General features: G+C 37.1%; 1 protein-coding gene across 5 annotated transcripts; it reads right to left on the bottom strand.

Annotated features, from left to right (window-relative positions):
- Positions 1 to 2,379: 2,379 nt before the first annotated feature.
- Positions 2,380 to 20,510, bottom strand: LOC118812173 (nucleolar protein dao-5-like). 5 transcript variants are annotated; one of them, XR_005007525.1, is made up of 12 exons: positions 19,390 to 20,510; positions 16,662 to 16,757; positions 14,969 to 15,064; positions 12,964 to 13,077; positions 12,702 to 12,821; positions 10,923 to 11,024; positions 10,565 to 10,744; positions 8,484 to 8,582; positions 6,158 to 6,256; positions 4,327 to 4,446; positions 2,836 to 2,881; positions 2,380 to 2,728 (listed from the first exon to the last, which is right to left on the bottom strand). XR_005007525.1 is itself a non-coding variant. In XM_036576943.1 (11 exons), exons 1-10 carry the CDS (start codon positions 19,412 to 19,414, stop codon positions 4,340 to 4,342), a joined length of 1,038 nt encoding a protein of 345 aa, XP_036432836.1. In that variant the 5' UTR covers positions 19,415 to 20,508; the 3' UTR covers positions 2,380 to 2,728; positions 4,327 to 4,339. The 5 variants fall into 5 exon arrangements, 4 of the variants coding, with proteins under 4 accessions (XP_036432836.1, XP_036432837.1, XP_036432839.1 ...); XM_036576943.1 differs by lacking the exon at positions 2,836 to 2,881 and having other exon boundaries at positions 19,390 to 20,508; XM_036576944.1 differs by lacking the exon at positions 2,836 to 2,881 and having other exon boundaries at positions 12,964 to 13,062; positions 19,390 to 20,506.
- Positions 20,511 to 20,860: the final 350 nt, after the last annotated feature.

Genomic DNA, 20,860 nt, shown 5'->3' with positions numbered 1-20,860 from the left:
TTACAACAGCCTGCATGCACCCATCTGCCACAAATACATTCAAATGAATGGATTAACAACACATTTTAGGCTGAAACCTTATCACAAAACTCATCAGGCATCAGGCAGTGTATTCATAACCACTTAATGTGATAACTTTCTGTGAGGGAGCTTTTAGAGGCATGAAACTCAAAATTTTGAAAAAAATGGTGGAGTTCCCCTTTAAAGGGTTCTTTGCATGGTGAAGATATTCAGACTGATGGAGGATGTGTTGAATATGGTCCTATATGGCACCAATAAGGGTTCTTCTATGTTACAAGCTTGGCATCGTAACAATAGTAGAACCCTTTTTGGTGTTATAGAACCATTTTTCACAAAGGTTCTATGTAGAACCATATAGAACACGTTCTCCAACAATCTGAAGAACCATTTAAGCATGCAAATGGATTTTTGATTGTTCATAGTTCTATATTGAAACTTTGTCTTTACTAAAGAACGCTTGAAGAACCACAGTACTGCATTTGTCTTGTTTGGGCACGAAAAAAAAAGAAAATATGCACATAATTGAAAAGAAAACATGCGCACAAATAAAAGAAAACGAGAGAACAGATTGTTGATTGCACAATTTGCGAACCGTTCCCTCAAAGTAATTTTTTACCCCAGCCCCTTTGGGGCTCCATAAAAGTTACACATTTATATGCAAAATATTCAACACCCAAGCTGAGTGAAAAAAAAATAAATAAAGAATAAATAAATTTTACATTTTTCTGCAAATGGGAGTGTGCAATTTCTCTCTCTCTCTCTCTATAAATATATATATATATATATATATATATATATATATATATATATATATATATATAATGTTAAAAAGAAAGACAAAAGAAAGAAATTAGTAGCAAAATTCTTCTTATGTGCATGTAGCTACACGTACCCGAGTACATCAGCTAGTTACTTCACACCTTTGGTTATATATAAACTTAATCTACTCCGCTGAGCATTTTACTTTTGTTCTGTATTGAAGTATTAATCAGACACTCTGGCCAAAGTTAAAATTTAACCCCTCACTAAATGGGCTGTAAACCTGGCTACTCACCTCTCACAGTGGTGCTGCCATAGCCTCTAGAGAGAGATTTTCCAGTTTAAAGACGAGGAAAACCCCCTTCTGATGATGCATTTGAAAAACTTCCACTTCTTTCCGGTGGATTTTGTGGTGGGCTGTTTGATTTTTTTGCTTTTTTTCATTCACTTGCAAATACAAAATAGCTAACATTACAGCAAAGTGTAGCGCAAGCATGTGAATTGTGTCTTTGATAAAGAGTTACTCTAATGCTAGCTTGTCTTTATTAGGCTATAGCTCAGTGGCCAGACTAGCAGTCAGGCCTGACTGGGCACTGCAGTAATTCCCAAAGGACATATTCTGTATTCACGTAATGCATGCTGGGTATTGTAGTGCAACAACACTGATGAATGAAAACATAAAAACAATATAGGAATGTGAATTCTGTGATGAGGCTGAGGGATATAATGCTGTGCTACTGTTACTGCATAACACCACAAACAGTGTATTAAACTCTGGTTTTAGGCTGCAGTGTCCTTAAGTGACCTACAAAGCTGTAGTTCCTTTTTGGAGGAAAAAAAAGCCCTCCGTGTACCACATACTCCCCCTCAACTGTGCGGGTATCACCTTGGTAGTGAACTGATGTGAAAACAGTCTTGTGGTGTTTCTCTAAAAACACCATGGCCTGGTTTCTCAGACCCGTATGAAGCCTAAAACTACACTAAAAAGAATTTACAATGTCTACATTGAAACTGCAAGTTAGATCAAGATAAGGCTTTATCAATGTCTGGGAACCTGAAAACAAAAGTTGAATGAGATGAAAGAACCAGCAGAGGAACCACAATGGTGGATCAGTGGATAAAGAGGAGCTGGAGACAGTAAACAGAGGTCCTATGTTTTACATTAAAAAGTCACAGGCTTTTAGTGAAAAAAAAGCCTGTAGGTTTATAGGTCAATACCAAGACAATAGCAGCAATACTGACATATAATTCAAATTAATACACTTTGCTCATGTCTGAGCTCTATTTGGGGACTACTTTGCCTTACAATGCCATGCAGTTATGCCTCTGACGTAAGTGAATTTTCAAAATTTTGAATTTCACTTCACATCAAACCATTCAGGAGCGAGACTGAGAAACGCTGCTGTAAGGAACATACAGTTAAAATACAGTTGAACTACGGCTCCTACTCAGTTTAAGGTTGCTTTAAGGTTGCTTTAAGGTTGCTAAGGTTGTTTTGCACATCTGTCATACATTTCTAGACTTGGACATGATCAAGATCATACTTCTTTCACTCTATTTCTGAATAAAAGCCCAGAATAAAAACACAGGCCTCGTGTCTGCATTTCATCTAGTGCACTTCTTTTTTACTACAAACACTGTCAAAACAAAACATCAGCATGCGTAACATAAAAAGGCCAAAAAACGATGCATATAAAATATTTAAAACAATCTAATTTAAAACAAAGTAACTGTTTCATGCATTCATGTGCATCATGGCATGAAACTGTGCAACTACACAGTATACGATTTCATAAATTTTAAATCCAGTGAAATTAAATCCAGCATGACAGTTTAGCACCGTCATTACTACAAACAAATAACGTCGTGGAATGCAGGACTAATGATCACAGAATTATATGAATAATAATAAGGGAGTCCTCTTCTTAGATCTGCTTTCACATCAAATCTGTATAAAAACAACAGAAAGGAAAAAGCATTAACCTTTACATGTAGTTTCTTATGGGTAAAGCATATATATACACTGTTAATCATCAGTTTATTAGGTATGTCTACCTTGTCCTTACTCTCACTGGCCATTTCATCAGAAACACCTACAACCCTGTTTCAAAAAAAGTCAGGACACTGTGCAAAATGTAAATAAAAACAGAATGCAATGATGTGCAAATCATTTAAACCCTATATTTAATTGAAACTAGTGCAAAGACAACATATCAAATGTTGAAACTGAGAAATTGTATTGTTTTTTAAAAAAGTTGGATGGGGGCCTGTTTACCACTGTGTTTCATCACCTCTTCTTTTAACAACACTCTGTTAGCATTTGGGAACTGAGGAGACACTGCTGTAGCTTTGAAAGTGAAATGTTTTTCTGTTCTTGTTTGACATAGGATTTCAGCCGCTCATCAGTTCAGGGTCTCCTTTCTCATATTTTTCAATTCATAATGTGCCAAATGTTTTCAATAGGTGACAGGTCCGGACCGCAGCCAGCACCCGGACTCTTTTACTGCGTAGATTTATGAGGGTGGGAACAAACTGAGTATGAAATTTCGAAACTAAACCAATGCCTCCTGAAGGCGGGGCTGAAAGTAGGGGGCGATGGTGCACTCATCAGCATGTTCAACAGACAGCAAACCTGTTGTTAGTCCATGGATGTAACATAAGTTACAGTGGATATTTTAAAAGTATTTGAGGCTCTGGGCTCCCAAGTGGCACAGTCATAATATTTAAGAATAATTTAAAAATGATTTGTTTCAATAATAAGTGAAACAAACAACATTATCTGCCAATACAGAGACATCATCTGGAATAGTGTAACATTTAATTAATGAGTGGAGAGATTACCTTTTCCAGGAATTAATAAGAAAGGTAATTCAAATACATTTTTGGAGAAGTACTTAGTAACTTGTCATTAATTTTTTGAGTACTGACCTCAACAGTGGAGCTATCTATACTAAAGTTAACACTAGCATTATGTGATTTTTGCCTAATTGCCTTGTTCATACCAGTCTGTCTTTACGCAGTTATGTCAGCACGTAACGTAATAACATAGACCCCTCTATCATAACCATGACTACAGGTGTGCGGCTGCATTAAAATTACTAAAAAACAATCACTACAATCACAAATAACAGCTATTTTTAAAACAAATATGTTTCAGAATAGATTATTTAACATCATCAGGAACAGCACATCCAATGTGTATTTTCAGGGGGCCTTTGGCTCATGGGGGGCCCTAAGCGGCTGCCTACTTCTGCCTAGTGCAAAGACTGCTCCTGATCACAGGACCACCACAGACCAGACATTGTTTGGATGGGAGATCACTCTGAGCACACCAGTGAACAAACATGGTGGTGTGTGTGGTGCTGGTGCATGTGTATTAGACACAACAGTCTTTCTGGATTTTTTACACACATTTGCATCACTGTTAGGTTAAGTGGTCCACCATCCAAAAAAATCCCTTCAAGAATGGCTCTGTGGTGAGAAACTGGTCAGAAAGTGGCCAGTGAGCATAAAACATGGTGGAGTGTGTGATATCGACAGACTCACTTGTGCGTGTTGTTCAGCTGCTGCTTTCCCTGTAGAGAGGCTGAGCTGCTCTGTCTGATTTCCTCTTTACCAGGCTCTCGTCGTCAGAGTCGTTTTTTAACTCGTCACCCAGCTCTGATTCTACGTGAAAGAAATTAGCAGGAGACAACATGGGGCGATTAAAATGGCTCTCTAAAACAGTAAGCCCTAATTAACCGGTGTTGCCTGCCACTTGTTTTACCACTCCACAGTACTAATATGGAAAATACTCATGCGTCACTGGGGTGTCGGTAGTGTCTGGACTCACTGGAGTCAATGAGCAATTTAAACGCTCTAAGGGTTGGTTTCCCAGGGATTGTAGGGCATTCTGGTGATTTTTGTTTTGTATCTCTACATAATTAAATCAACACAGTGTAAACAAAGTCATTCAGAGAGGTTGAATGTGTAATGCTATGTTTTAAAGAAACTAAGTGACTCAGAATAATTCAGTGGTGATGATAGGAACCAGACATCTGAGGTGTTTAGTGCCTCTAAAAGCTACATCACGAAAAAGTTAGTACATGAAATTGTTACAGATATACTGTATAATGCCACACATTGTTGTACGGTAGAATTATGATACATTTTTGATCAAAACAGACAAAATAGTCCCCAAATAAAGTTTTTTTCCCAGTTTTACCACCATTTAACCGTTATAAGCATTAAATAAAAAACTACAAGGACACATATAGGTTAACTACATTAACTACATAACCACATACATGGGTTAAAGAAGCATCTAAAAACGTATTAGCATTTTATATAAACCTCAGCGTCTTGTGGTGTTTATCTTTTAATTTGATCTGTGTCTTTTTCTTATATAATTCTAAATTAATTCTTAGAATTTCTGTATAATTTTTGAATAAAAATTATTATTATTATTGTTGTTATTATTATTATTAAATATTGTAAACTGGTAGTTTTGGATAGTAAAAAAAGTCCATATTTGTGTTGTAGACATTGTGACCCTTGGTTGCTTTCAGCACCAAGTAAAGATTCTCCACAATGAACCATTTCAAACCACTCTGAATGACTCAACGACTGAACCATGTAGAATTTTTGAACTATTGGACTACATTTTCCTTTCAAAGGAAAATCTCCCTTTAGAATGCTGTGTAGTGCAGGACTAGGTCTAATCTTTGCTCAGGAAACACTGAAACGTTTGGATATGCCATCCTGTGAGCAGATCCACATTCCAACATACACTGTTGTGCACTCTGCACAAACTCAAACACTCTCTCTTGAACACATGTAATGTAAATACTGACTTCCTTGCTAACACCACCTCTTGCCCAGAACCTTAGAGCTAACTAAGTTCTTTAAAGAACCACCAAGTACTAAAAATAAAATTAACAGTTTTATATAGAAGAAAACATGAAGTGCTCCAATGACTCCAAATGACGACTGGACATTTCATATTCCAGCCAACACAGCAGTTTACCATACACTTGAATGTCACAGGAAGGAAAAACATTTTCTATCTTACAGCAGATAATTCAGGTAGATAACTGAACAACACACTTCCAGTCATGCCCGGTCTCTGACCCTACACAAATAAAAGAAAGCAGAAATCAAAAGTAAACAACCAAAATTAATTTTAATACCACTGGGTAGACTTTACTTCCGCCAAAATATAAAAACACCTAATTGTGTCTAAACAAGACTTAGGCTCTACTATTCAACTGTAGAATCCTCATAGACGAGTCTGGGGACAAACAGTGAAGTTATCTTGTGGCACTAATTTCTGCTCTTAGTCCTGGTCACATTTAAACCGATCCTTGTTAGATCCTTCCAGAACGTTCTATGCTCTCACCTTGCTTGGGTGTGTCACCATTGGTCCTTTTCCTGCACTTATTCCTCACCGGTGCTGCCTTCACTCGCCTCACCAGAGGTTCGTCGTCCGAGCTGGCACCTGTGGAAAACGTAACATGAAGGTTCACGTCTGAATTTGCTGCATTTCTTTAACAGAGCCTTTGCACAGCCAGTTAACCCTTAAACACTGAGAGAAAAATGTGGTCATTTCTGCCTTTTAATCTACTCTTCCCTGATTATCTTTTGATGTGTGCAGAAAATGATCTGCGAAGGCTGACATTGTCTTTGCCATTTCGAACAAGCAGACTTATTAACAGGAATACACAGTACTGTGCAAAGGTCATAGGCACCTAAGCATATTATTTAAACCATTTATTATGGCATTAAGTGTGTGTTATCTTGTAAAATCACAATGAATCATTATGAACAAATGAATAAATGCAAATAAACATGAACACAGTAAAAAGTAGTTCATATCTTGTAAGCTACTTCGAGGAACAAAGCTTGGTTTCACATGTCTCCTGGACACCCCCACCCATCACATGGATTGGCTAAACTCTCAGCAGGACATCTGATTTAATATAATAAAGCACTGCAGATGTTGGACAACAAGCAACAAATAATACTGGACCGCCATTAAGAGAGGTTTGGAAATGGTTAAATGAACACACTGACATACACGAATCACTATTGTATTATTAATGTATTAATATTAGTTGTGTTTTTCAGAGCAAATAAATGCTTATTTCTAAATCTAATTCTCTCAGGTGCCTTGAACTTTGCACTGTAGTAGTGAACTTTGCATTTTAGTAGCATTTTATCATTACTGTGATGAAAGAAATCTGACAAATTTGGACATGCATGCATATCAATTATCTCGGAGCAGATTTTAATACGTTAAATAGGACAAAGTCTCTTAATGAATTGCAAATGAGACCTTATGTAAGACAGAGTTAAGCACCCCAGAATCAAGAGCAAGCAGGGCAATTAAGCCTAATCTTCATCTATACTCTGAACTGTTAACAGGAACAATCCCTTTTTAGTTCAGGGTTTGGCTTCATCTATGTCTGTAAAACCAAGTGAATACTTCTGTGTATGAAGCACTTTCAGGAGATCCACATAAAAAGGCTCAGAACACCGCATAAAAGGGACAGTTTGACACTCCAGCAAAAAAATACAACCCCATTTCCAAAAAAGTTCGGACACTGTGCAGAATGTAAATAAAAATAGAATGCAATGATATACAAATCAAAGAAACCATATTTTTTGAAGGAAAATAGTACAAAGACAACATATAAAATGTTGAAACTGAGAAATTTTATTGTTTTTTTGAAAAAATGTATGCCCATTTTGAATTAGATGCCAATAACACGTTCCAAAAAAGTTGGTACGGGGGTAACAAAACGCTGGTAAAGTTGTAATGTAATGCTAAAGGAAATGTGGTGGTTAATTGGCAACAGGTCAGTAATGTGATTGAGTATAAAAAGAGCATCCCAGTTGTCTTCGTACTATTTTCAATGAAATATAGGGTTTAAATGATTTGCATATTATTGCATTTTGCACAGTATCCCAACTTTTTTGCAAAGGGGTTGTACTTTTTAGATACGAAACACCTCACCTGACTAACTAACTCATATATGTTTAGCAGACTGAAGATTCTCCACAAGGGGGTGCTATTTGCATTGAGTGGTTCACATCAGTGACACGATTCATCCTCATAACGGAGGCCTACTCCACTACGATAATGTTTTTTGATAAAGTGGAACAGGGCAGAAGTTGATTTCACGTGTTTTTGAGGATCAAACTGTTGTAAAATATTGCTTTAGTTCATCTAATCTATTCATTTTGATGTACATTATTTCAATCAAGTTTTAAATTTCTCGTTACCAAGTATTTTGTTAGGTTGAACCGATCATCCATTTTTACAGTGTAGATATTATTCTCAGCTTTTCTGACTTGCTTTTAACCATACACACATAGAGAACTCATCTTTGTATAAGCACCACTGTTTAAGTGCCACTTGTTCAAACAATTCCTTCATCATTTTATTTCAAACATCTCCGCAGCTGTGGGACAAGTTTTGCCTGAAGGAAGACTGGGGCAAAGTTGGTTTATGCCTTTCTCTGAGCTTGGAACAGTTTAAGAAATATGAAATAATATCTAGAATAATCAGTACTGTTTATTATTTGAGTTGTAGTAACCTTAGGACCCATGTATATCAAGGTGCGCTGCAGTCAGCTTCCCTTCTACATATTAATGCATTCATTAGATACACAAACCACAGTGTGATCTTAGATCACCACGGCTGATAATGAGGCAGTGCTTACCTCTTGTTCTGTCTCTCACAGGCTTACTCTGCTGTTTCTGTCGCTTCACTTTGTGACTCAGCTGCTCCTCGTCCAAGCTTTCAACATCACTCTTTGCGCCTGCAACAGAGGACGTGGAGACACATGAGACTACTAACAGTGTGACTACTCTACAATAACAGTCCAACCAGGAGGAAACAGCCATTACTTGTCCACTGCATGCAGTTTCAGGGAACAATTATCTATTTCCCTGAATTTTACAAAACAACTATCTGATTTTTTGTAGAAGGGTCTGGCTGCAGACATGCACTCTCAGCCTGTCATGCACCGCCAGCCTATTAATGACGTCAGTGCACGCTCTGCCACAACAGTGTTTTTGTTGGTTTTATGAGGTAGAACAGTGAACCACATACTGATAGGAAACAAGAGTTACACTGAACATATACAGGGTGATTCAAAAAGATTCATCCAGTTTCAAAGCACCATATTTAACAACTGTGAGGCGCCTAGGAACCAATCACATACCAACTGAAAGAGGGGTTCATAGAGTTTCTGACTGTCACCGGAAGATGGCTCCCTTCAGTCTGCGAGGAGATGTGACCCCTGAGCAGAAATCGTTCTGCGTTCTCCTCTTCAATAAGAGTGAATCCATCATAAATCTGTGCAACGTGATTTTCGTCATCAGTGAACCTCCAACAGCTCAGAGCGTTCGTTGCTTGTTCCACAACACTGGATGATCTCAGAAATCACACTGAAAGAGCCGTGAGTACAGCGACACCCGACATGCTCAATCGACTTTGGCATGAATTTGACTACGGCGTTGATGTTGTCTGTACAGCTGGAGGAGGATCATATTGAGCACTTGTAGAATTACATAATAAACTTTATGCTCACTTAAACCATTTCCAGTTTACTGCATTGTTCTGTAATGATTTACAAGTGAAATAAATCATTTTGAAATCAGATGAATCCTTTTCAATCACCCTGTATTAACGTTGTCATACTGATAATAAGGTAATTAAATATGGAAACTTTTAAAATAAAACCTATCATGACGATAAAACATGAATGTCGGGTTTATTCGCAGAAAATAAAAACAGGCTACTGCTGAACCTCATGAAAGCTATGCTGAAGACGCTAGGATTTTCTTCACAGTTGCACTGATAGGAACCAGAAATCGTGATGTCTACAACACAAACTCTAACATTTAATTAGTATCCAAAATGATAAGTGAACCTGCTGTGTCTTCTGAGTTTTTATAAATGGAATAGAAAAATAGTGATTAACCTGACAAAATATGGTTTTTAGGTACTATTTTGCATTAATTCTTTACCATTTTCTGTCAGGTAGCTTTTGAAGTTATGAAATGGTTCAGGCGTCTGGTTCCTATCACCACCACTGTGAACAATTCTGACTCGGTAAGTTTCTATAGAATGGGGCATTTCACACCAAACCACTCTGAATGACTTTGTTTACATGTTAGTAATTTAATTATGCAGAAATCTTGCAAAGTCAGTGGAATTCCCCTTTAAACAGCCCAAATCCTTCACACCTTCTAAGCCACTTATCCTTCTGGGTTGCGGGGGGAGCTGGAGCCTGTCCCAGCAGTTGGCCCATATCCTACATTTCAGTATTTTATTTATTAAACTCTTATTAAGTTTATGTGGTTTTATGATTCATTTGTACACGACACTCCTCCAACCTCACTTTATCCCTCAGAGTTAAAAAGGCAGTTTTTGTCACTGTGCCTTTGATGTTTCAATTGGCTTCCCGGTTTTGTGCCTCATTCAAAAAGGAACTGGGCTGAAACACTCCTTATAACCTCAACATGAATGGGTGGAGCTAAACAGCTGTAAGTGGAATTGGTAGATATGTGTGTGATATATGTGTTGGTTTTCATTACATCACAGAAACATTAAATTTACACGGATTGATTTTGTAGCTTAGTTTCCATATATGGACTGTGGGACTGGGAGGTGAAGGGTATGATTTAAAACTTTCATGATGTTTACATATGACAGCAAACGCTTATTTCAAAATGGCGAGGGCAATCCAGTTTTCTATTGTCTCAATGAACACACTGGAGATGCTGTGGTTATTACCTGCCCTTGCTTTGCTGCTCTGCTCTCGGCTGCGTGTGTCCCCCTGCGTAATCGCGTCAATAACATCGCTTTTAGACATTCGCCTCAGCAGCACCACTGCCTCCTTCATCTGTGGTTGCCTCTTCTTCTTCACCAGCCGGACCAAAGGCTCATCATCACCAGAGCCATCACCAGAGGGCGCTGTGAGAAAGTGAGAGAGAATGTGCAGAATATACAGTTTACACCTTTAGATTGCGTATGCAGAATATTCACATAATCAGCACCACAACAAAAAAAATTGTTCTTCCTTGATTAAATCAAATCGCACTACAGGATAAAGCAAGTACAGGCTCTGCTGACTATCAAAGGGGTCATGTACCTTTTCTCTCTGTGTCTTCTTTCTTAGGGCGCCCTCTCTTTTTAGGTGCCATGACCTCAGGTGTGGATTGTTCTGAAGCCATTCTCTTCCTTTCCTGCTTACCTACAACAAAACAATACTGTTCATATTAAGGATGCATGATTAGTATCAGCCAAGATCAGAATCAGCAGATGTTTCTGCTCCAAACATGCGTTCTGCAATTGACCAATTTACTATTTCAGTTTTGGTCGCTCTGTGTTGCAGTTTTATGACGTAAATAAGGCAGAAAAGTGCACCTGCGTTGCACCTGAAAGCTGCTGCGACACATATGCCAAAAAGTCAAGGCATAGTTTTACATGACTCATTGTACTGAATAGCCAGTTGCCTCTCACTTTCGACTAAGCATTTTTTTAATCACATTTAAATAAGCAACTGATTTTTAATTTAAGAATGTAACATGTCTGTCTGGCTCATAAAAGAGCAAATAATGTTATTTCTAGTGTGACTTTGGCTAATAAAATAAGAATTGGAAATGTGCTAGTGTGTTTCATGTGTTCAATTAGCCACCATGCCATGAGCTTCAGGTAAAAAATGTCCAATTAAAAAATTGTCCAATCTTGCCATGAATAAACTGGAGTCTGACATAAAAGTGTATGATCAGTGCATCTGTGTACAGTGTTTATAATTGGCCAGTTTACGAAAACTACACTCACATTTCCAAAATTAATATACTGAATGTTTGTGAGTGGGGCTGGGTCCCAAAATATATTTATGGTACCAAAGGGATTACTTTAATGCTACAGAGTATCAAATAATTCTGTCTCATTCAACACAAAATTTCACTACTTAAGTTACTGATCTTAGCACAGTAGAGAGCCAGTAGAGATGCTTGTTCCAAAATCTAGACTGCTGATTGGTTGACTAAATTATATTACAAATGCATGTTATTAACCCTCAGTGCTTCTTGATTAATCTGTCCAGTCACCCACTTTGGGCACCTCACATTTATTTCTGGTTTAAGCCACACGTTCTTTTGATTTGAAATATATAAAAGAAGACATCAAAAACAAATATTTGTTATCAATATCAGTAAATATTAACAATACTCAGCCCTATTTATGTGAAATTAGGTCTGATCAATTTTACAATAAAAAAAAAATCTCCTGTGTTACTGAAAAGCTGAGCTTTTCTGATGTTGCTGTTGATTTTATGATAAATGAGAAGAAGTCAGATTACATGAATTTCATGAAGTTCAAGTTCAAAAATACACTGCATGTCCTAAAGTCTGTAGACACCTGCTCATCCAGCGTTTTTCTGAAATCTGGGTATTAACAGGGAGTTTGTCCACCTTATGCTGCAATAACAGCCTCGACTCTTCTGGGAAAGCTTTACACTAGATGTTAGAACATTGCTGTGAGGATTTGACTTCATTCAGCTACAACAGCATTGGTGAGGTCAGGTGCTGATGTTGCATGATCAGTTCTTGGTCACTCCAACTCATCCCAAAGTTATGGGATGGAGCTTCATCACTCTGGGGAACAAAGTTCCACTGCACTGTAGCCTAATGCTGGGGGGCTTTTATACCCCTGTAGCTGATGCTTGCCATTGGTCATGTTGAGTCTAGGCTAATGTGTGGCTGCTCCAGTGTATTAGTCAGTGCTTTTCTATTAAACAAGTTGTATGTGTATGTCTGAACACTGGTGACAGCCATGCATGCACATCATAGAAGCTGAATTCACCAATTAGAAGGGGGATCTGAATATTCCTGGACATACAGTGTAGTTGCTCCACCTTCCTTACCCTTTCTTCCTCTTTTCTGGGGGGTCTTCACTGGTGATGGTGATGCCTGCCTCAGCTTAGAGGCCTTCTCTTCTATTTTATGCCTTTCGGGATTTCTGGTCTTGTTGGCATCACCCTGTTCTACAGGAGTGAAAGAGTGATGTGATTATGTCACATGTTGATCTTATCACACCAAAAAATTCTGAATTGATAACCAAACCGAAGACAGCAAAATGAAACACTCTTTTTGTATCAGCAAGATAAAAAGTGCACAATAACTTACCAAGCATTTCAGTCTCCTCTCTGACCGGCCTCTTCTTCCTCTTTTTCATCATCGCTGTTAGTGGCTGATCGTCCTCTGAATCTGAGGGCTTAACTGCAGCTGGTATGAAAATGTCTGTGAGATCATTCACCTCTAATGCAATAAGTACTTTCCTAATGTCTAGGAGTGTAACAGTACAACATATCATACTATATTGGTCAATACAAGTCTCCCAGTTTAATACTGATTATAATGCATGAAGTATAATCAAACATATACAAGCAAGCCCAACAGACCTTCCTTCCTCTGAAAATATCACTTTCTCTTTACTTCGAAAACAAGAGCAGGGAGGAAAAGCGCACTCCTCAAAAGGGTATATTACTTCGATGCTAACATATCAGCTTCTGGCTAGTGCATTATTCTAAAACAGTACTATAATGTATTATGTACTATAATGCTGAATGCTTAAATAAACTGAAAACAGAATTACTGCACATTTTCAGGCACCTTTTATTTCTACTGTAATAAAAACTTAGTGAATCCATATCATTGTATTCTATCAAGCTGAACTATGAATTTGTGAATCGTTACACCCCGACTAATGTGTCCCACAACACAAGCACAGGCATGTAAGGGGCACATTTTCAATGCCAGATGTACAAAGACAATGAGAGTAAGTAGGAACGGCTGCTGCCACTGATTATCTTTCAATCCAATCAATTCAATACAGTAATTTTAAAAAGGGTAACGCCTTGATACCAATACTAGTCCTTTTAAATGTCTTCTTGTGCAGAGAAAATCTCTGTGATGTACACAGTAAAAAACTGGAAAATACAGACCACTAAAAATACATTTTAAAATCTTTATGTCAGTCTAAATTGAGCTGCGTAATGTAAGTGTATATGTGCCTGAAATTGTGTTCTTAAAAAATAATAAATGTTTCAAAAAACATTATGAGTATATTCTATCTTACATTTTTTTTATATTTTCAGAATGAAATAAACATTTAATATCATTAGACATTAAACAATTAGATTAAAATGAGTGGTTAAAGAAACACTTGGTATGACTATTTTAACGTAAGGATCAATGCCCAAAAGGAAAAAAAAGAATTGGAAAAATCAATAATAAAAGGGAACACCACTGATTTCTCAAACGTTATGCATAATTCCATTGCTGAAGATGTAAACAAAGTCATTTAGTTTAATGTGAAATGGTTCACTGAAGAGAAACCTAGGAATGGTGATAGGAACTAGGGTGATGTCTACAGTGCAAATATAGACATCTCATTTACTATGCAAAATAACTAGTGAGCCTACAAGAGTCGTACAAATTATTATATGTAAAGTTGATGATAATACAATAAAAAATAAGTGAAAAAATCAGTTTTCTTGGGGACTCTTTTGCGGATATCTCTCCACCATGAAGTGAGGGGATATAAAAATATGTTTAGACCAAAACTTGATCTCAAAACTATTGTAAAACAATGTCTCAAACATAAGGCAGTGTATTCATAACCATTTCATGTAATAACTTTTTTTGATATCTCCAGTTAGATGCATTAAACTCAGAAGTCTGGTTCCTATGACCACCACTGTGAACAATACTCTATAACAGCACACTACACTTTAGACTCTTAGTGATTTAATTTGCAGACATTGTAAAACATTCTCCTTTTAACCCAACATTCAAAGCTTTGTCTCAGTGGACCGTCCACTCTTATGTCTACTGCTACAAATGATTTAGCCACCGTAACTAATTCACAGGAGAGGACTTTATTAGACTAACTGAAATAATAACTATGGCTCTTTATTCTGTCTACTATTGTGTTAAATTCTAATAACTTATAATATTAATTTAGTATAAGTTATTAGACACTCAAGATAAAACAGTAATGGAACTCAAAATAATAAATGTAAGCAAAAAAGTACAGAGACAATGAAAAGATAAATAAGATGTGGTGGATGCCATTTAATAACAAACAAAAACAAGACTGAAAACACTTAATGTTCGAAATGACCCTCACCACTCTCCTGATGTCCATCTGAGCTTGCAGGTGATGAGCTTTTGGACTTGGTCATTTTGCTTAGAGGCTCATCATCTGAGCTGCGTCCAGGTGACTCTAAAAAATAATTGAAGACTATGAGATTAAAAAACCACCTCAAGTTTATTCATTTCAAACAAAAAATGTAAAAACTCTTAGTATCAAAATATGCATAAAACAAATAGCACCAGCTCTGGAGACTATGTCTGTTTTCATTAAATTTCTGAAAAAAATACAGGGTGATTTAAAAAGATTCATCCACTTTCAAAATGATTTATTTCACTTGTAAATCATTACAGAACAATGCAGTAAACTGTAAATGTTTTACATGAGCATAAAGTTTATTATGTAATCTTACAAGTGCTCAATATGATCCTCCTCCAGCTGTACAGACAACATCAACGCTATAGTCAAATTCATCCCACACTCGATTGAGCATGTCGGGTGTCGCTGTACTCACAGCTCTTTCAGTGAGATTTCTGAGATCATCCAGCGTTGTTGGGAGTGGCACATAAACAGAATCCTTAACGTACCCCACAAAAAAAAGTCACACGGCGTGAGATCTGGTGATACTGGTGACCTTTTTCTTGGAACTGTCGGTACCATTGACGAATGCTCTGAGCTGTTGAAGGTTCACCGATATACTGACAGTCAGAAACTCTATGACCCCCTCTTTCAATTGGTATGTGATTGCTTCTTAGGCGCCTCACGGTGGGAAAAATATGGCGCTTTGAAATCAGATGAATCTTTTTGTATCACCCTGTAGTGGCTTTGCCCAAATTCAAAGACAAAATACTCAATGACATTAAAAGGTTTGGGATTTTAAAACTAGTACAGTCACAATCATTAAACTTTAGCTTAACAATTTAATTGTCTTTTCTTGTTCATTGTTTTAAAATAGAAGCCAAAAGTTATAAAATTGGTTGTTTAGCCTTCCTACTTGCTAGCTATGTTTACTTATTAGAGAACACTCTTTGTACTGCCGAATCAATAATGACACACTCATACAAATGCCTACAGTTATACGAAATAGAGTTAATCAAAGCTACACGTTCTTGACTACAGTGAAAATATAAGCCACAAAACGCTCTGCCAGCACACACGCTAAAAACATTCGATTAGAGCCACTTAGGTCAGCCAACAAATAACCTAACATTACTCAGCGCTGCCCCCTAAGCATGTTAGAGCACCAAGTTAGGAGAACTTTTTTTTTGTTTTCTTAAGCCCCATAATGTCTCAATACATGATTTTACAGCTTTCCTTTATTTACATTTATTCACCTCAACCCAACACGCCCAACTCACTGTTTGTTGCAGCATAATATGACTGTGGAAAACGACTGCAGTCGGCTGTAATAATTGCAATAATCTTAATTAACTGCAATTAGACAATTATGATCAGACTGTGATCAGACTTTAAAAAACAGACACAAAAAACTATTTTACAAGACGATCAGCTGTCACCTGTATCAGTAACTAATAAACATGGTAGGTCATGCATGTTATCAGTCTGCAGATCCAATAAACGAAACACCAGCACTAGAAATCTTCTCAGAAAATGACACTCCTCACTTCTGGGTTATTCAGTTAATTATTCAGATAATTACTATTTACTGAGAAATGCTGCTTTGTGAAACATTCCCTGAAGATCCTATATAACCCCTATTTTCTCTTACGTGTCTCATTTGAGCATTTAGTCCTCTCAGGAGCCTTTTTACTCTTCATCAGTGCACTCAGAGGCTCATCATCATCCGAGCTGTCCTCAACCGTCTCTAGGAAAGGTTAATACAACACACAGAACGGACGATTAATACAGCACAGAGGACGAATTCTCCAGTAAATGTTCTCGTGGGTTAATAATGCCTGGAAGTTTGCGGGAACACGTTCTGAGAGTGTGATGTCTTCTGCATTATACTGTAGATAAATGACATCTGCTGGCTTCTGTTCATTATTAGTGAGATCAGCATGGAAGGTCAAGGTTTCCTTTAAAATAATCAGAATCGTATCGGTATCGGCTGATAATTGCTTTAAAAATGAGCGGTATCGGGTTAGAACCATGTTTCAAAAGAGACATATTTACTGTACTCTGGAAAAACAGAATGTTTAAGGGACGCTGGGTTCCTTGTTATATTTCTCTGTTTGGCTGTTTAGACAGATACAGTCCCGATTTCTACATTATGCAAGTGTTTATGTATCAGTATTAAAAGATATATATATATACATTAAAATACTGGATATCTGCAAATTCCTACCTTTCATGGTTCTTCGAGGGTTCTTTAGTAAACAAAATGGTTCTGTATAGAACCATGAACACTCAAAAAACTCTTTGCATGGTTAAAAGTTTCTTTGCATCACGAAAGAGTTCTTCAGATTGATGGAGAATGTACTGTACATGGTTCTTTATAGTACCAAAAAGGGTTCTGCATTTGTTACAAGCTTAACATCGTAACATTACCAGAACCCTTTTTGGTGCTACATAGAATCCTTTTCAAAGATGTTCAACATAGAACTATATACAGCACATTCTCCATCAATCTGAAGAATCTTTTCATGATGCAAAGAACCCTTTAATCATGCACAGTGCTCTTCAAGTTCATATACAGAACCTCTTTCTTTACTACAGAACCTTTGAAAGAACTTTTTTTTAAAGAGTGTAGGTATGAGGTATGAGGCGAGGCATCTCTTTAAGCCACAGACTTATAAGAGTTCTTTAGTATAGGGAATGGAAAGTATGGGGTATGGATCCATTTCATGCTTAAATGGTTCTTTGCATGGTGAAATTGTTCCACAGATTGATGGAGAATGTATGGTTCTATATAAAACCTTTTTAAAAGTGTTCTTTTATTGTTACAAGCTTGACACTACAAGAACTGCACAACCCTTTTTGGTGCTATCTAGAACCACTGTCAGAAAGGTTCTATATACAACTATAGACAACACATTCACTAACAATCAGAAAAATGAATAAACAAACATTCAAAGAACCAAATGATTCTGCGTAGAACTCATGGTTCTTTAAGGAATCACTGCCTTTCCTAGTGAACCCTTTAAGAACCATCCTTTTGTCAGTGTGTAGAGGAACTAGCATGTCTTTAAGCCACAAACTTATAAAGATTCTTAAAGGGTTCTTTAGTATAGGAAATGGAACATATATGATATAGAACCATTTCATGCTTAAAAGGCTCTTTGCATGTTGAAATGGTTCCACAGATTGATGGAGAATGTGTCATCTACGGTTCTACATAAAACTTTTTTAAAAGGGTTCTCTTATTGTTACAAGCTTGACAGTGTAAGAACTGCACAATCCTTTTTTAGTGATATCTAGAACCATTCTCAAAAAGGTTCCATATACAACCATAGACAACACATTCACTAACAATCTGAAAAATGAATGAACAAGCATGCACAGAACCAAATGATTCTGCGTAGAACTCATGGTTCTATAAGGAACCACTGTCTTTACTAATGAACCCTTTAAGAACCATCCTTTTGTCAGTGTGTAGAGAAACTAGCATGTCTTCAAGCCACAAACTTATAAAGATTCTTAAAGGGTTCTTTAGTATAGGGAATAGAACGTATATGATATAGAACCATTTCACGCTTAAAAGGCTCTTTGTTACAAGCTTGACACTGTAAGTACTGCATGACCCTTTTGGTGCTATCTAGAACCACTGTCAGAAAGGTTCTATATACAACTATAGACAACACATTCACTAACAATCTGAAAAACGAATGAACAAACATGCAAAGAACCAAACGATTCTACATAGAACTCATGGTTCTATAAGGAACCACTGCCTTTACAAATGAACTGTTTAAGAACCATCCTTTTGTCAGTGTGTAGAGAAACTACTACAGGGAATAGAACATATATGATATACAACCATTTCATGCTTAAAAGGCTCTTTGCATGTTGAAACGGTTCCACAGATTGATGGAGAATGTGTCATCTACGGTTCTCCATAAAACTTTTTTAAAAGGGTTCTCTTATTGTTACAAGCTTGACACCATAAGAACTGCACAACCCTTTTTGGTGCTATCTAGAACCATTGTCAGAAAGGTTTTATATATAACCATGGACAACACATTCTCCATCAATCTGAAAAACAAATAAACAAGCATGCACAGAACTAAATGACTCTGCGTAGAACTCATGGTTCTATAAGGAACCACTGCTTTTGTCAGTGTGTGGAGAAACTAAGACACGATATGACGTAACAAATTAAAGGTGAAGTGCTCCTTTAATAGAGCAGCCATCCAAAATCAACTGGGTGTAAAACAGTGCAAAGCTAGAACATCTAAAGGCACATTTGAAACACACTACAGACAACACAGCCTCCAACTCAGCTTCACAGTGCAGAGCAAAGCTGAAACAGTCACAATAAAAGTTTGGAGTCCATTTACCACTCCTGGGTTGGATGCCAGTCATATTAGCTGCAGCTCTGGGACCTAAACCTGGGAAGATGTGGCCACCTGAACTGGATCCTTTGAAGATTATCTTGATTTTTTTTTTTAATTTTAATTTTAATTTTTTTTTAAGAAATGAGAATTAGCTTGACCACGGCAACCCAGGTCATCTGTCTGTCCTGCACTAAAAAACAAAACGCGCCACAATTTCAAAACAAATGCAGCTGTAAGTTAACGGTTAGCTAACGTTACCACTGCCGAGGAAACCCTACAGCCTGACCTCGCGGCTGCTCCGGAAAGCGGATCTCTAGATGTGGTTTCTTTAAAATGAGAGCTTGTCGCAGTGTTTGTGCCTCTCTGTGTGCAGAGACACCTTCTCCAAACCGGCCTGGTGCAGCTGGAGCTTAGCAGCCTGCTAGTCTGTTCCCGGCTGACGATGAAGCAGCTTCTTGTTCGAATTTCCCCGTTCCACCTTAAATGGTGCAGCAGTTCAATGCAGCGCCCGAGGCGACAGAATGGAACTGCTGCACCATTTAAGGTGGAACGGGGAAATTCGAAAAAGAAGGCGACTTCAGGGATTTTCTGTTTATATGTCCGTATATTTTTTCAGCATACACTTTTTAACTCACAACGAGCTCTCTGGTTGTAAATATTCACAGTGTGGGCCTCCTAAAACAGGCGTACATGTCCACACAGTGGCGCCACATAATCTCAGCACTGTGTGTTTTGGTGCGCGTTCAATTCCGCAATATCTGCGCAGCATTATTTTTCTTTAACATGACATTAGAGCTGGGCAATGACAGTATTAACCGTTATTGTGATCATTTGCACTACGATATTCCTTTTTCTGAGCATATTGTGGATATTTTCAGCACTTTTGAACTACTTTTTTAATTAATAAGGGTATAATTAGCCCTGTTTGACTGGATTTAGTGCAGCACAGTGTGTGAAATGTTGAATACATGTAATTGGATTCATAGATTTTGATAATAATTACAAAATGTGGCACTTCTTTGTCTGTTCTAATTCACCAGATGTCAGAAAGAATAAATATTTTGACATATATTGTATCGAAAAAAATAATCTTGAAGTATCGCAATATTACAGTTCACGATATCACCCAGCTCTGAGACTAATGGTATAAAACTGAAACCAAGCAACATTAACTATGCAGAGCAAGAGGAAAAAAAATAAATAAAAGCCTGTCATTTTAAGGTATAGGATTTTGTTTACAATACAAATAATAATAATAATTATTATTATTATTATTATTATTATTGTAATCGTCAATAAGAACAAACACAAGTGTTTTTGTTCAGATAATTTATGTTGGAAAAAAGTAAAGATTCAATGTAAGACAAATACCTGTATAATTTACAGTTTGCATATATTACAATTTTTGATCCATAAAGAAAAGACATCAGATCATAATTAGAGCAAGTACAGTAAATCATTGAATTCAATATTT

This window comes from Colossoma macropomum, unplaced genomic scaffold, assembly GCF_904425465.1.
Source record: "Colossoma macropomum unplaced genomic scaffold, Colossoma_macropomum, whole genome shotgun sequence".
NCBI classification, from domain to species: Eukaryota; Metazoa; Chordata; class Actinopteri; order Characiformes; family Serrasalmidae; genus Colossoma; species Colossoma macropomum.
Note: the sequence above shows the minus strand (reverse complement) of the source record. Positions and strands in the feature narration are given on the sequence as shown.